Source organism: Populus alba, chromosome 1 (assembly GCF_005239225.2).
Source record: "Populus alba chromosome 1, ASM523922v2, whole genome shotgun sequence".
In the NCBI taxonomy this organism is placed as follows: Eukaryota; Viridiplantae; Streptophyta; class Magnoliopsida; order Malpighiales; family Salicaceae; genus Populus; species Populus alba.
Window position 1 is genome coordinate 33,494,176 of NC_133284.1, and position 17,268 is coordinate 33,511,443.

General features: G+C 32.1%; 3 protein-coding genes across 3 annotated transcripts; all 3 read right to left on the reverse strand.

Annotated features, from left to right (window-relative positions):
* Nucleotides 1-1,137: 1,137 nt before the first annotated feature.
* On the reverse strand, nucleotides 1,138-2,976 carry LOC118055475 (uncharacterized protein At2g23090-like). The gene is made up of 4 exons (XM_073407100.1): nucleotides 2,643-2,976; nucleotides 2,517-2,557; nucleotides 1,391-1,519; nucleotides 1,138-1,281 (listed from the first exon to the last, which is right to left on the reverse strand). Exons 1-4 carry the CDS (start codon nucleotides 2,713-2,715, stop codon nucleotides 1,270-1,272), a joined length of 255 nt encoding a protein of 84 aa, XP_073263201.1. The 5' UTR covers nucleotides 2,716-2,976; the 3' UTR covers nucleotides 1,138-1,269.
* A 197-nt stretch (nucleotides 2,977-3,173) lies between these two features.
* On the reverse strand, nucleotides 3,174-6,676 carry LOC118055474 (uncharacterized). Its single transcript, XM_035067392.2, has 5 exons — nucleotides 6,373-6,676; nucleotides 5,743-5,901; nucleotides 5,490-5,662; nucleotides 3,683-5,405; nucleotides 3,174-3,586 (listed from the first exon to the last, which is right to left on the reverse strand). Exons 1-5 carry the CDS (start codon nucleotides 6,517-6,519, stop codon nucleotides 3,530-3,532), a joined length of 2,259 nt encoding a protein of 752 aa, XP_034923283.1. The 5' UTR covers nucleotides 6,520-6,676; the 3' UTR covers nucleotides 3,174-3,529.
* Nucleotides 6,677-7,933: 1,257 nt separating this feature from the next.
* On the reverse strand, nucleotides 7,934-12,005 carry LOC118055473 (probable prolyl 4-hydroxylase 9). Its single transcript, XM_035067391.2, has 8 exons — nucleotides 11,660-12,005; nucleotides 11,452-11,565; nucleotides 10,771-10,928; nucleotides 10,558-10,660; nucleotides 9,443-9,538; nucleotides 8,952-9,017; nucleotides 8,744-8,863; nucleotides 7,934-8,201 (listed from the first exon to the last, which is right to left on the reverse strand). The coding sequence occupies exons 1-8, from the start codon at nucleotides 11,768-11,770 to the stop codon at nucleotides 8,115-8,117; spliced, it is 855 nt and encodes a 284-aa protein (XP_034923282.1). The 5' UTR covers nucleotides 11,771-12,005; the 3' UTR covers nucleotides 7,934-8,114.
* Nucleotides 12,006-17,268: the final 5,263 nt, after the last annotated feature.

A 17,268-nucleotide genomic window follows, 5' to 3' on the forward strand; every position in this document is an offset into this window, starting at 1 on the left:
TCTAGTTAAAATTTTTTCAATGCTTAGAAAAGGATATTCAAGCAATGATAATCCGATAACCCGAGTTAAATTAACTAAAATATTAATGCGGCCTAAGATATGAAACCGAAAGAACCCGCAAAAAGAAAAATAAAGAAAAATTATAAAGTTCAAGGCTTAATAACCTAATGTCAAAGATGAAAAAAAAAAAAAAACTTTAAAAAATACAATGTTGAAGAAGAAAACCCAAGTCAGCTTGGGGTAACTTGACAAACCAATAACCCGTGTTATGAAATTGACATAAAAAAATAATTTCAAAAGAATGACCTAGTAAAAAAAACCAAAGTTCAATAAAAATAAAAATAAAGAACCCTTAGTCAATTCAGCTTAACTTTACCAACCTGCTCTCAGAATAACCAAATAATAAGAAAAGTGAAAAAATAACAAATCTCAATGGGAAATAATTTAATGCAAAATGATGAAATAAAAAAAAACAATTATAAAAATTCGAGAGAAAAAAAATCAAAATCAACTTGGGTTAACTCGACTAACAAATTAGACCTTCAAAAAAAAAATCTAACAAAAAAGAGCCAAGTTAAATAAAATAAAAACTATATGAAAAAAAATGCAAGTTGACCTGTGTTAGCTTGACCAGCCCACTCTCGAGATAACGAAATTGAAAGAGAAGCGAAAAATCAACAAAGCTTAATGGCAAATAATTTTAATGCGAAGTGATGAAATTAAAAAAAAATAATGAAGTCATAAAAAAATTGAGGAAAAAAACCAAGTCAACCCGAGTTAACTTGACTAACCTGCTACTCACAACATGAGATAAAAAAAAAAGACTTTCAAAAGAAAAACCTAGAAAAAAATATCAAAGTTAATTAAAAAAATATTAATTAAAAAATGATAAATAACTTGAATTAATTTGATTAAGCCACTCGGGATAACCAAATAAAAAAAGTAAAATAACCTTCACCGCAACCCAAGCACACCTTCTCTATGAGCACGTGCCATTTTTACTGTTCTATGAAGTAAAGTAACCTTATTTTTTTTTAATTGCAAGATTAATTCCGTTGTTTTATTACTATATAAAAAAGATTATATATATATATATATATATATATATATATATATAAAGAATTGGAGATGGTAGTATAGGAGTGTCGTTGACATTTTTCCATCGTTTGCTGACAGTTTTACCTTGCAATGTTATATGAAAATTTAAATGGCTCGTAAGCAGCTTGCCGTTTGCCCTTTCATGACAAAAGAAGAAGAAGAAGCAGAAATTCATTCCCGCCCCTGAAAGAATGCTATAATATGTCACCCCCATTGAAGCAATCTCTACTCCCCCACAAAGAAATGAAGAATAGAATTCAAAAGGTCAAAATAATGCAAGTTACTGTTTTACCCTTCCAGCGTCATTTTTAAGATGCGGGAAGCAGCCATACACATCGGACTTGGCGAGCTTTGCTTCAGCGTGTTCCCGGCACTTCACCTCTGCTGTGGTGCATCTGAATGTCTGCATGCACGCCTTGCACTGCATTCAGCTTCCATCGTCCGCCATATCAATATTTGGAAGGAACCGGCGACGGTGTCAAGAGAGACAGTAACAACAAGAGACGACTATATTCTAAAAACAAAATGGCCAAGAAACATGGGAAAACTCCAAGCATAAATCAGAAACAAGAACTTAAGGAACTCGGTACTGTGAAACCTTAAATGCAGAATGATCTAATGTTCACGAACTATGAAATAAAGTTCTCATTGTTCATATTGCTGTTTGTATTCCACGGAGGGTCACAGATCTCTATAATAAATCAGTTCAACTCTAACTTCTGCGCAGAAATAAAAATAAATAAATTCCAGGCCCAAACTTGACGAAAGTTCCAAGACATATTTGCAAAAATGCATTCACGGATGATCCTCAGGATCATGTAACTGGCATTATCTGCTTAAAATCAAATCCTGAAAACGTGACCTAATTCCCCCTTTTTTTCATTGTTCTATGTATATCAATCCATACTAATTTATGCAAGACACGATCAGACGAGTTTATCGGAACTGAACTAAAATCCAAGAGTCAATCGGATCGACTTGTACCAAATGGAAGGAAAAAGTCTGATCAAGAAAGGCATCTATTTTGAAGAGCAAATCTACAACCAGAAGTACAACTGGAGAAGCTTTGAGTAATCTTAAAACAAAGGTAGAAGCTTAAAAAAGAAAATTCCGGCTAATGCCAAATTTCAGGCCGAGGCATGGAAGAAACAAATTCCTAATTCTCACAAAGACGATCCAATTACTTATTGCAAACCTCACGAAGTGCTATTACTAACAGAACAATCATTAACCAAACAAATTAAAATCGAAGAAAAAAATGATGCTGATTTGCTGTCAGATGGCTATAAGATCATATAATTCAGAAAAAATATACTAACAAGAAATGCTACCATAAAAGAAGGAAAAATAAAAACAGACAAGAAATGATATAGCACATATGTGATAACAAAATTTAAAAGCAAAAGCAGAGAGACTACCTGGATAGTCATAGCTTTTTTGTTAGACTCAAGTTGGCTTCCTATACACACAAAAATCAAATTATAATCACTGAAGAAGCAAACTTCGGGGAAATTATACAAGGTAAAAAGAAATATGAAGAATACCCTCAGCAGCTTTTTGCTTCTCTATGTTCCTCTCACGAGCCATCTTTGATTTCTGACCGTTGCCTCCTCCCATGGTGATTTGGTTTAATATTTTTTTTGGGTTTCTGATTGTGTGTTAGGAATTACAAGGTAGAGGGAGGGGAGCAGGAGGTGTCTTGAAAGAAGAAGAATAGCCAACAAAGAAAGGCAAAGAAAAGTTACTAATGAATTACCCCAACAAGGAAGATAAGTTATTTGTTGATGCGAATAACTAATATTGTGGGGTTTAGGAGAACAGGAGCAGTTAGGACAAGGATTTTGTTTGCTATTGCCTTTACTTTACTTTCCGTTTTGTTTTTGTTTTTGTTTTTTGGTTCCGATGTTTGTAACTGGAGTAGTTTATAGTTATTTTCCTAGTACCAAAATTAACTATATACTTACTTTTAATAGCCATCCCCTCAAAATTTTAATCTGTATGGTTTTGTCATATTGAATAAAGATTCAGTAATCTTTCATCGAGTGGCTTTTTACAAGTTACTTATGTTTCCTTTTCAACTCTGAAATTAACTATAAACCTTTTGCGTTGTTAATTATTTCTCTTGAAATGTGACTAAGAACTATTTTAACTTGCACTGCATTCTTGCTTAGCTGAATCAGGAAAACCAACCCAGATAGGTCTAACAGTCCTAACTCAGGTGGTCTGCAGTTTTTTCGTTATTTACGTGCCTGTATCTCAAACTTTTTGCTGGTTGAAATGAAATGGAGGGCAGCCGATTCAAAAGGTTTTCTAAACCCAAGATGGAAAATCAGTTCATGTTATATAATGAAGATATACAGAACAATGGGGTAATAAAATAGGATTCAAGAGAGAATCTTCCTCCTAGCATTGGCGATATGGCTGAAAGAGTTTACACCTCCTCCATGGCTCGCCTTCTTGCCTCCTCTTCAGCTTTAATCCAAGCCGCCTGAATTAAGGAAGAACCAACATGAAAAATTAATCAAGGCTGCGAAAAGCAAATCCCCAGAAATGGTAAAAGCTAAAACAAATTGTGACAACTTGCCTTGTCCCTTTCAAGTCTGGAGAGATGTGGGCGGATGGAGTTTCCTAAACTCAACCCTCCCCATGCTTCTTGCAACTCTCTCTCCCTTGCTTCTCTACGAGATACGGAGAGCCTAGCTGGCACTTCTTCTCCAGATTGTTGAGCAGAAGCCATCTTCTCTCTCTCGAGCTTTGATTCATGTTTAACCAAAATTTGGTCCAGACCACCTTCATTCGTCTGCATATGAGCTTTTCTGCCACTTCTTTCCACATGCATCTCTTCTTGGTTTAGACTCAATGCCATTTTCTCTTTCTCTAGTCTAGAGATATGCTTGACCAGAACTCTGTCCAAGCCCTCACAATCTGCAGTTGCATTTCCTCCGAAATTGTCTTGGTGCCTGTAATTTCCACAGCTGCTTCCCAATGACAATGCTTGCGTTTTCTCCGTTTCCAGTCCATTCTCTTCTTTATTCAAGTTCACATTTTCTTTCTCTAATCTTCTTTCTTCAACTGATTCATTTTTCTTTCTGTTTTTTGCTTCTTGAACCTCCTTTTCTAGTCTTGACACATGTTTCACCAGAATTTTTTCCAGGCTTGGTACTTCTGGAACATGTTTTCTTGGAGAGTTTGGTGCTCGTCCAAGCTCCTTGCCATCGATGTCAAACGTTTTTCCTGAGTTTTTTCTCATCTCCTTAACTTCCTTTTCAAGCTTCGATGGATACTTAATCAACATACTTCCCAGGTCAGAAATGCCCTCAGATATGGTTATGTCACTTGCCAGTTTCTTTGAAATAATTTTGAAACTTTTCCTCGTATTTTTCTTTGCCTCTTCAATCTCTTTCTCTAACTTTGAGGAATGCTTTACAAGAATAGTTCCCAGATCAGAAATACTCTCGGATGAAGTCTTTTTACCATCTAAATTGACCTTTCCATCACCAGTTGTATCTGTATTCCCTTGATTCCCTTCCCTGAGTTCGTTCTTCCTCCTATCCTTAGCTTCTTGCACTTCTCTTTCAAGTTTTGACACGTGCTTGACCAAGAACTTGTCTAGACTTGGGAGTTCCAACTGAACCTCGTTCCTTCTTATTGTTCCTGAACCAAAGGAAGACATTCTTCGGTGACGGTTAACAGCTTGACTCGAGGTATAATCAACAGCAGAGCCTGGATCATGCACCTTGCTGTTTTCCACTTCTGCCAAGGCAGCATTTAAACCACATGTAGCAACAATTGTTGCCAGAGAAGAAAGCTCATCTTCATTCAAGCATCCAAGCCTCTCAAACATCAGATCCACAATCTTGGTCATATTCAACGTATCCAAAGACTGTCTCCTCTTATATTTCTTGAGTCTTGTCCCAGGAATCGGCAACGTAAAATCCATGTCTTGAGATATTGGTTCAAATTCTGACCCAGACTCTAATTCATATTCTGAGAATTCAGAATTACTATCAAGCAGATCTTTAAATTCTTCATTGTCAAAAGTAGGACTGTTTGCAAGCCTGGCAAATGCAGTTTTGACTGCTGCAGCTACTTGTTTATCTACCTCAAATACACTTGCAAAAGATGTTGTGGCCGTATAAGGAGTAGATCCCCCTCCACTAACAGTAGATGTTTGAACTTGACAGGACACTTGAGGGCTATTTGGTATATCGAACATGATTACTTCCATAGCTTTTGCAACTTCGAAAGCTTCGGCTGCAGTTTTCTCTGCCTTGAGCAGCAGCTCTTCTGCTTCCTTGCTTTGGATCCTACAAATTCAATACGAATAAACTAAGCGAAAGAATGGAGAACGTTAAGATATTTCATATCCTCCATACATCAAGAAAGTTTACCTGGCTGCTTTTAGTATCCGACACCAAGATGCTTCCACCAGTGCAGCTTTTCGAGCCTCCACCGCTTTGTTTGCAGCTTCTCTTGCTGCAATTTTCTCTCTCAGTACTCTTGAATAATGTGGATTTGAATCACCAAGCGCCTCATCAAGAGTCATACTCATTCCATCTAATTCCTGATCCAAATTTAAAAATCAGATAAAAATGATGCGTGTTTTAACTTCTTTTACATAGTAGAATATTATACACAACCAACCTGCAGCATTTTGATTTTCCTCTGCAAGTAGGAGTCCCCCTTTTTGCGTGGGAACCAGTTGATGGGAGAATTCTTACGGTGAGAAGGCTTCTTAATTTGGGATGTAAATTTGTTTAGAGCATTCAATGCTGACTGGCCAGTCCCTTTTGGTGATTTATTCTGCAATATTCATGAGCAGGAAATGAAAACATCACAATTAACCTCCACAAATTTCAAGTATCAAAATCATATATACCTACCAAAAATGCTAACGGCCTAAATGACAACAAATGTATTGATGAAAAGGTGAACCATTAGAACTTAAGACTTAATCACCAAGTACTTAATATTAGGATTTCTAGAATTCTAATGAATTTCAACAATAATATTTGTTTCAAACATCAAGAAAAGTAAATCGAAACGACAACAAAAGAAACCAAATTCTTTTGTTACCAAATTCTTTTGTTAGGAGATTTTAAGGTTTTGATTCCAGTAAAATCAAAACTAAACCCTAAAGTAAACACTCGTAAGAAAAAACCTTAATAGTAACTCTGAAGTTCAATAAAATGAGGCAAAATTTACTGATACAAATTAACAAGGAACCAAAGAATCCTAATCGTTGAAAAATCAACAAAACGGAAAAGGATTTACCTTTCCGGGCTTAGAACCCGAAGAAACCTTCTCACTCGAATCACATTCTTTGTCAACAGAATCAAGAACAGTGTGGCTTCTGTTCTTGTCTAACACAGATATGCATCCCAAGTCTAAGCACCCACCATCCATTGATTGCCAAATCATACAATTAAATCTCTTGAAAAATGCAAACTCGATGGTATTAAAAAGAATTCAGTGGATTCAGTAAGGAGATATTTGGCGACTTGGAGGGAGAGAGAAGAGAACGAAGAAAATTTTATTTGTTTTAGGGGATCTGATTTTATGAAGAGAAAAAAAACGACGATGTAACGGTTTGTTTGTTTTAAAAAAAAAAAAATGAAAGCCGTTGCGGCTAGAGGGTTGTTGGTCTCTAACGGCTAGTTTTGGCTAAATCCGGTATTGAGTTGTTATCCGGTGTATTTGGAGTATGGTAGCGCTAGTAGTGGACTACTGCTAGCAAAACACGTGGATCATAGCCTAGTATTATCTCGCGTACTTATCCTTGCTCAGAGATTTTCACAATTAATGCCAGTTTTGCTTTTTTTTTTTTCCAGTGTTACTTTTTGAAACATCATAATTATTGGATATGTGAAGCCCACATCATAATTATTTTCCAGAAAGTTAATTTGTAGAAAAACCTTTGAATAAAGATAGCATCGTTCTATATTTTAGGCTAAAGTGGTTTTTGAAAAAAAAAAATTTAATTTTTTTGTTATTAGAAAAATTAATCAACGGAAAATATTTTTCAGTCAAAGAAAAATTTGACTTAGTTTCTATAAAATTATCTTCTTAAAAAATTTAGGTGAAAAACACTTTTCGAAAGTTATGAAAAAATTCATATTATTTACTAATTATATCAAATTTGGTCCTCAAACTTTTAATTGCAATATATATTTTGTTTTGAATATTTATTTTTCAATTTTATCTCTTAAAATTTAATTTTTATATTAATTGTGGTTCTCATTTTTATAATAGTTATTTTCTTTTTTTTATATTTTTTTTATTTAAATATTTTTATCTATCAAATTTGATCTTCATTCTTTGATTGTTACTTATTTTATTTAAAATAATTTATGAAATGTTAATTATTATTATTTTTAATTTCTTCATCTTTTTTTTTTTAGATTTGTTCTTTATTATTTTTATTATTATTTATTTTATTTAAGATAATTTATGAAATTATATTTTTTTTTTTCAATTTTATTTGCATTCAACTTATTAATACTTATTAATTTGTAAAATTCATTCCTTATTATTTTAATAAAATTAAAAAAAAATATTAATAAGTTATTTTCCAGCTTATTTTTCATGACATAACCAAACACTAAAAAATACTTTTCAATTTATTTTTCATTACACTATCAAATATAAAAAAATAATTCACTTCTTCATAATTCACTTTTCAAAAATAAAAATTACTTTCGGGGTTTTAGTGCTTAGGAATTAGATTCGGGCTCTTATCAATTACAGCATGTAAAATACGAAAATATGCCTATTCTGCTTGTAGCATTTTTTTCTTTTTCTTTTTTTTGACATGATAAGCAGAGAGATATAGAAGTATTCCAAAAGTAGTAGAAGAATGCACCGATCAAATTCTCTGCACGTTTCACTTGTAAACTATACATCAGCGAGCCTGAGTTAAAATGCTTTTACATGAAAAAGTTCGCATTGAGTGATGAAATTTATTGTGAGTTCCGACAAAGATGATGAGCGAATCGCAGAATATTATCTACTCATGCCTAGTCCAGTTCCATTTGATCTCGAATCCACTTCGTTGCCACCCATTTCTCCCCTTTGATAACTGGACAGCTTCCATGGAGAGATGTCTGCAAAAGTTTGTGACGCATAAGGGTCAGAAAACACATGCATTAACTAGAGTAACGACACCTAAAACAGTCATTATACATGAAGAATATAAATGTCAAAAACCGATGGCTAACAATACGGCCTCCATCCGTTCCCTCCCCCCACATACTAACAACTCCGTCGCAGTCAAATGAAGTAAAGAGGAGAAAAACACGCGGTGCAAATTATCCAGCGAAAGCGGCAAAGAAAGTATGTTGGCTTTACACTGTACACCGAATCCAGACACCTTACTGCAAGCTATGAAAACAACTTTCAATGAACTGTAGGATGAAAAGCAGTTCAACTGAGGAGGTCTTCTGCTATATGCTCTATCCTAAGGAAAAGGACGGCTTGAAAATTGGTTTGGGTTTTGATACTAAGCTCATCATTACCATTTAATTAACTGTCACAGGATCAATTTATTGGAAAGCTCTTAACTTGCGTATTAAAACAAGAAAATACTGTACAGTTATATAAACATGATCATGGGGTGATTATGATCTGGAAAAAAAGGAATAATTACCCGATCAATGGTTCCATTTGGAAACAACGAGTAAAATAGAAGTCCATCACCTTGCCGAGGCTTCACTTTCAAACCAACACATTGCTTGTACTCAAAGCCAGAACTTACTGCAGAGCCATTCTATAGATCAAACCAATAGGATTATTATCAGTTTGCAAAATGATTCAAATCATAAAGCAACAAAAAGATACAGAATTTGGGTAAATACCTCAAAGGGGAACATGGTTTCTCCACCTTCTTCCACACTAGACAGGTACAACAAGAAAGAAGCAACCTACACGATGGTGCATCGATCACAAAATTATAATTTTGGAAAATACAACTTTCATAAGGTACAGAAAGATCTTGTGTTTTTTTAAAGAAAAAAAAAAAAGAACAATCTTTGAGAATCCCACGACTACTTCAATTGATTCATGGATTTTCATTGGGAGCATGTAAAGCAATGCTATAAAAGGTCAAAGAAGTAACATGCTGCAATAAAATCCTTGTAAATAATCGACAACAAGATAAAAGAGCTTTAAATATGATTTTTGGGTATGAGACCATGCTAGAACAAAAGGCAAGGAAAAAAACAATGGCATGCAAGGGAGCAATCTAATTTACTGAACTCCTGATTTGGCACAGCATTCTACATTTAGTAAGTAGCAGGGAGTGGTGAAACTAAGCATTCAAGATGTGATAAAGGTGTTTGTTATGTACCCTTTGGCTTGGCTGTGGACCATATTCATCTGGGTTAAACGCATCATAATGTGAATCATACTTCTGCCCGATTTCATAACGCAAGATATTGAATGCCTGCAACACGGTGATATCCACTCAGACTAACATAGAAATGAACCTGTAAAGAAAGGTTAATTATTTTTAAATTTTAAATGCAAGGGGACAGAATATCAAATATTTGATTATCTAAGAATCATTAACTGCAAAGGTCAAATCATGCTTGTAAGAAAATGTGTGATATTTTCTACCATCATACATCCCAAAGATCAGAGATGCCAGACAGCACTCCGAGTAGCTCATATAGGATGGAAAAAAGTGACAGTAGCAGTATCAGATTTCACATGCATTTGGTAGCATTACAAAAGTATGGGACTTCCTTTTAGACCATGATGTTATTAAAAGCATGTCTTTTCAGTCGGTTTTTCAGTTTTTACAGGTATTTTTAAATTTTAGCATTCTGAGTAGATAAGTGACCAGAAAAAAAGTCTATCAGAGGTAAGTTGTGATATCATTACAGGGTTCTTCTTGTAGATCTTTCAGCTTTTCTCATAAGTATCCTTAACTTTGTTGCCAATTATTTTAACCATTAGCTGCTAGTGATGACCATCTAAATTGCAGCAGTTCCTTTTCTTTCTTGAACATTTACCAACATTCTCGATTTATTAGTCATTAGAACCTCACAAGCATGATTCCAAAAACTTGCAAGTGTAGCCCATAAACCACTATAATTTACATAAAGGCCAGAGATCCATGAAAAAAGCAAATATTTAGAAACTCTCTGGACAGAGGGGCTTCACTTAGTTTAACAAAAAAAATACTCTAAGAGTAAAAACGCAAGTCAGAGATCCATCAGTTGTTACAGTCTGGAACCTTAGGATATATAATGTTATAAAGCATTTGCAACTGTTAATTGAGTGACATTTGAATGTAAGTTATTAGCTTTAGATTTACTGAAAGAAAGAGAAAGAAGTAAACACCCAGATACAAAAGTAGCATTACTACCTGTCACAACAATTATTATAGCAAACCTCTGAATTCCAGTCCCGGATACAAGCCATACAAAAACAAAGGACATTTTAACAGCAAGAAAATACCTCTCCATGTGATTGTGGGATCATTGTAGCCCTAGCAATTTTCCGCTCAATGAAGTCCAAGGTTCCAGTTTGATCTTCTGAACCACCAATAAATGTGCCTGAACTGTTGCCGTGAGTTTTAAAGTCAAACAGATGAGGAAAGCCCATTGATCTAAAGCGTTGTGAAAAAAAATATATTGCACAGAAAAAAGTAATGAAAGTGAAATGGCTTGCCTTGTTCTAGTTCCTTTAGTACTCTCAGTAGTTTCTCCCTTCCGCAAAGCTAAAGTAGATGGTTTCAATTTAGATTTTGCCATTTTAATGATGCTTTCACATTGTTCAGGAGTCGCAAAGTTCGGGAAATAAAGTGCTCTTGGTTTCCAACTTAAAACCTGAAATCATACAGCATAACACGATCCACGAACCAACTCAGAATCACATAATTCAAAACCTTCCTATAATAGCACAAAACAATTGCAACCGATTAATTCCATCTGCCACAAAAAAAAAAAAAAAAAAATCGGTCTATTACAAGATCGAGGCAGCAAAAAACATCGGCTTATTACAAAATTGAAACTCCGCTACGCCTGATGCATCGACTTTTGTTGTATTGCCTGCTCTCAACAACATCCACAAGGGACCTGATATCTTTCCACGTTTCAAATTTCCCATTTTCACTTCTGTTTGCCATCATTTCACTTTATAATAATAAATTAAATTCCTTTAAAGTTTCTCAAGCAAACAATTTCGAAATAGAATAAACAAACAATGATCCAATCAATATTAAAGCAAATCTTTCTCGCATCAAATTATATTAACCTAGCTTAATTTTAAAGCAGCTCCCCAGTAAATCTCCAATCTATCACTAACCCAGAACATTTTTTCTATAACCTCAAATTATCAGACCTTGATTACCTGAAAAGGGATGGATTCAATAAAAGCTTCGCCAGTATCCCCATGCGGCATCGCGTCATGATCCACTTCCGCTACTTCAAGCATTCTTAACCTTGGTTTAATGACCGGGACATCCTGCAAAACCATAATTAAACACGTAATCACCCTCTAATCAGAGTAATTGATTAAAACACACGACCAATGCATGCATAGAGGGAGAGATACAAACGTGGGAGATAAAAGTGGAGCTGTATAGACCCCCAAGAAAGAACAAAGAGCAAAGAAGTATTGCAGCTGGTAACCCTAGCTTTCTTTTTGATCTTTTCGTTTTGATTTTCATTTATGATTCTTTTTTTATTTTTGGGTGTGGATCGTGGATCTTGAAAAGCAGAACTGAGAGTTTCGGGTTGATTGTGTGTGTGTTTTTTCTTCCGTTGATCTGAAGAGCAAAGCGCGTTAATGGCGGGAGAGGAGAGGAGGGTTTTTTATTCTTCGCTGTGACATCACGGGGGCAGCCATAAGTGCGGTTACTGGAGGACATAAAAAAATTAATTAACACAGTGGGGCAAGTCTAACGTTTTCTTGGGGGGAAAAAGTACAGATAAAGTTCCATGAATTTGATTTGCCGATTAATAATCCAACTTGTGGAGTTATGGCCCCTGACCACGTTACCATAGTGGCCATGAAAGTAACTTCTTGTCTTTGAGTGTGTGTGTTTTTTTTTTTTACTTTATTTGTTTTTTTATAGTTTTGTTGTTTTTATTATGTCAAAAATTAAATAAAAAAATTATTGATATATTTTCAATCCAAAAATATTTTTTTAAAAGCACTCATACTTTATTTAAAAAAAAGCACTCATATTTTTTTCTCTTCTTTTCTTTTCTTTTCTTCATAATTTTAATGTCATGTTATAAAGTTATTCTCTCCTATCACTTTTTTCTTTTGTCTATGGATCTATAACCTATAGTTTGCGCGGTCACGTGTTAGCTACTTATTGTCCTCGTTCATTTTGATTTTTGTTTTCTACATAATGATTTCAAGGCTGTCTATATCTATATAAAAAAGACATGTCTTGGAAAACTCTTGATCATCAATTGATAGAACTAATTATTTCACCAATGTCAAATATTTTTTTATAAAAAAAATATATAATGTTTTTTAGAAGATTTTTGTAATTAAGAAAATTTAAAGTGAAAAAAAAAAAAAATTATGCATATATATAATCATATAAATCAAGAACTGTGTTAATAAATGAAAAAAAAACATAAACAATAACTAAAAATAAAACTAAAAAAATCAAGAAGTAAATATAGAATAAGATATTTTATCTCACAAGAGAAGATATTTATTCGGCTGTATTTACTAAATTTATTTATTTAAATAAATTTTTTATTTAATCAAATGATAATAGAAAATAAAACATATTAAATTGATTGAATAAAATAAAAGAGAAAGAATATATTATACAAGTTTACACAAATTAGAAATATTATATGAAAATAAATATTTTTTATTTTAAAAAAATAAAATTTCATCTATATAAAAAATATAAATGAATAGGAAAAATCTCTTCAAATATTAAATACATACGAAATAACTAAAAATTAATTGTTATTTAAAAGAAAATATATAAATAAAATACAAGAGAGAAATGATATTGATTTAAATATAAATAAAAAATAATTTTGAAAAAAAACATAAAAAATAATTAAATTAAAAAAATAGAAGAAACAAAATAGAGAAAATCTCTTTTTTTTCTTTTTATTGCATTAGGTAAATAAAATTTTGGGGAATCTCAAACACACCCTACATTATAATGGTAATAGAAAATTTTTAATTTTCTATGTTCATCTTTGTAAGGTGGATTTTTGTTGAAGAGCCGCATGGTTTTTTTCATGATCAATTTTTATTAAATAAATTATAATGGTAATAGAAAAAAAAATTATATTTTACACTTATCAAACAAAGTTCATCAGAGAAATCCTAGAAAAAAACCCAAATAAATCGTTATATATTTTACATTTATACCATACTCTTTGCTCTAGATTTTAATATAATAAAATCATTCATCTTTAGAAATAATAAAATTTATTATGTAGGTAGGCATGCGCAATTTAGGATGGACACGTGTCATCATAATTATGTAGTTTTTGGTTAATATTTTAAAATAAAATATACAAAGACAATTGAAATAAAAAATTATTTAGCTGTAGAAACAAGGACAAAACGTCTTCGTTTATAAGATATAAACCTTTAGAAAATGAGATGCGACATATACATATATATATTTCAAAATTATCATTCTATCATTAACAGAAAAAAAAAATCTAAAACATTTACTTTCTTGCATTAAATTTTATTTTTTTTTAGAAATACAACGGAAAAAATCATAAAAGGAAGAAAAAAAAATTAATAAGACAAGGAAATAAAATAGAGAGATAGAATTTTACTCAAAAAAATTTCCGTTACAGTGCAGCTCAAAACTATGATAAAATAAAAACTCTCTTGTTTAAGGACTCATAAATTCACCATTGGTATTAAGAGATATAAAGATTTGAAGGTTTAGATCTAAAACCTTAATTTTGAATTTGAATTGACTTGCTGGTTAAAATATGTTTTATAGATTATATTTGTGTTTGGAAGGTTTAGGGTGTTAAGAAATATAGAATTATTTTATTTTATTTATTAAGGGTATAATAATATTTTTATTTTCTTTTCAATTTAGCCTATATATAATCTCTTTGTATTAAGGTTAAAGTTATTCCTTTATATTATTATAATTATATTATGCAGTATTAATAAAACTCTAACTTCCTTCTTTTTTAATTTTGTATTTCACTTTTGTTTTCTTATATTGTTTAATATGGTATCAAAACCAAATTTCATAGAACAAAACTTGATCTCAAACACAACTTTCACGAATTCAATTTCAAGAAAATATTTGTTCAATTTCTATAATCTGATATTTTGTTGTCTTTTCTTTTGTGTTTTGTTTTTCTTTGTTTATTGATTATGATTATTGAAAGGAATAATTCACTTCAGTATGTGAATGTGAGGTTGGATGGAAAGAATTATTCATATTAGAGTTATGTAATGAAGAATTTTCTTAAGGGTTAAAAGATGTAGAGATATGTTAGTGGAACTCTTGTGAAACTTAGGAATACTAATGAGAGTTATACTACTTTGATAGATGCCCGGGAAACAATAATGCAAAGATTATTACTTGGATTAACAATTTTATTGAGACAACAAATGAGGTTTAAGATCATCTACAAAGATTATTCACTCAATTAAATTTTACAAAGCAGTATCAAGTAGAGAATGACATATGAGCTCTTTACCAAAAAAATATACGTATTCAGGAGTTGTATTATGCTATGATAGATTTTTAGGATTAATTAACTCTTACAAAATCAGTATAATTAAAGGCATGTGTTGCCTAATTTGCTCATAAAGAGCAGCTCAAGAGCAATGATTTATAAAGATTTTAATGACACTTCGTAGTGATTTTGATGAATTTAAAGATTCAATTTTGCTTCGTTCTTCACTGCTTTATGTTGACTCAAATGTCAGTGAGTTGTTAGTTGAAAAAATACATCTTTAGTGTTATTTTGAAGTGAGATTTCTTTCTTCTTCTAATTATCATGTGCTAACAATACCTTTTAAGTCATTCTTTAATAATCAAAATAAGCCTTACACAAGGGCTGCCTTCGACGAGTGCGGTTTCTATAAGCAGAAAGATTATTGGAAAGGTCGGTGTCCTATGTTGAGACAATAGAATCAAGCTTAGAAGCCTGATAATCAGTCACAATATAATACTCATAAACCACCTCAGGGCCACAAACCACCACACCACAATATTGCAACAATAGTTTCATCAAGACATTTCACCGATCCTAGTATTTTAGCTGAGCAATTTCAAAAGTTTCTCTCTTTACAATCCATGGTATGTCCGCTTATTTTTTCATAGGTTAGTTATCTCATAGTTCTTCAGGTATGTCACATTCTAAATAGGTCTTAAATTCTGGTACTTCATATCATATGTTTCTAGATTCTTTATCTTTTGTTTCTATATCCCTTTCGCCTTTTACTTCTATCATGACTAGTGATGACAATCTCATGACCTTAACAAGTATTAATTCTATTATCACACCTCACTTGTCTCCCTCTAATTTTTGTTTTATTCTGAAACTCATATTGAATATTGTTTTTGTTGGTCAGTTATGTGATTATGGTAATTATTTAGTCATCTTTTCATCTTCTTTTTGTTGTGTACAGGATTTGCAATCTTAAAAGCTAATTAGGACAAGCTGTAAGAAGAAGGGACTATATATTTTGGATGAGTTAAAAGTGTCAGTTACTGTTGTTGTTCTTGCTATTAGTATTGATTTGTCTTCTTTTCATTGCCTTATTCTAGTTTTTATATATGGCATTCTCGTTTAGGTCATGTTTCTTCTTCTCATTTGAGATTTTTAGCATTCACAATAGCTTTAGAAAATTTAAAAACTTGTGATATTTTTAATTATAATGGATGTAAACTTGTAAGATTTTTCACTTTACCTTTTAATAAAAGTATTTTTATTTATTCTTCTCCATTTGATGTGATTCATTTTAATGTTGAGTTTATTTAATGAAACATCATTCTGAATCCTTTAAGATATATACAGCCTTTTGAGCTTTTGTCAAAACTTAACATTATATCGTTATCAAATGTTTTAGGTGTAATTTGAATGGGGGATACACCTCTAATAAATTTTATCTTTATATGTTGATGGCATGATTATTACTGGTAATAACATTAATGATATTTTAGTTTTGGAAACAGAGTCATCTAGATAATTTTGAAATGAAGGATTTGAGTTCTGTTCGATATTTCTTGAGTATTGAGATAGCCTAATCACCCAATGGTCATCTTCTTTCTCAATTGAAATATATTGTAGATATTCTTGAGCGAGCTAAACTTACTTATAATAAGACTGTAAATACTCTCATTGAGATTAACGCATATTATTCTTCTTCTGATGGTTTACCTTTGTCAGGTCCTTCTTTATACTATATTATTGTTGGTAGCTTTGTATAACTTATTATTACTTATATATATTGCATAAATTGTTCATATTGTTAATAAGTTTGTGTTTTTGAATGATTTTGATATATTAATATTAAAAATAATTTTTTAAAAAAATATTTTAATATATTAAAATATATATTTTAAAATAAAACCATCATCACAAAAATAAACACTACCTTACGGTCAATTCCTGATTTATTCGACAGCTCTTTCATTCATTCTATTTCTGGCCCAAGATTACATGCCACTTACACTACAAATTATAAAACCCGGAAGAAACCACAGCTCACTAATCACCACTCTTCACAAAAATCTATATATTCCAAGTTGCTAAAATAAGATTTTGAAATTATCACAAAAATCCATATATTCCAAGTTGCTAAAATAAGATTTTGAAACTATCGATTATATCACAATCCCACCCACCCATTCGATACCCATTTCTTCAAGCAACTCATTAACGTCGGTGATTTTAGGACCACAGATTTGTATCATGCACCCATATCGTTTTTCTCAAATGGAAAAAACGTTTCATGCACCCATTAATGTGTACTTTTATCTTCAACTCTTCACTACCAGAAGTACAAAAGAACTTATTCCTTCATGGATATTGACAGGACACCACTAAGATTATAGGTACTTGTGTTTCCATGCCTGGACTCCGTCGTTTTCGATTTTTCATTACTATTATATAAAGGACCTTAGACCTCCAGAGCTTTAATTTGCCCTAGCAGCTCTACGTGCAACCACGTGGTTATAATAATTAA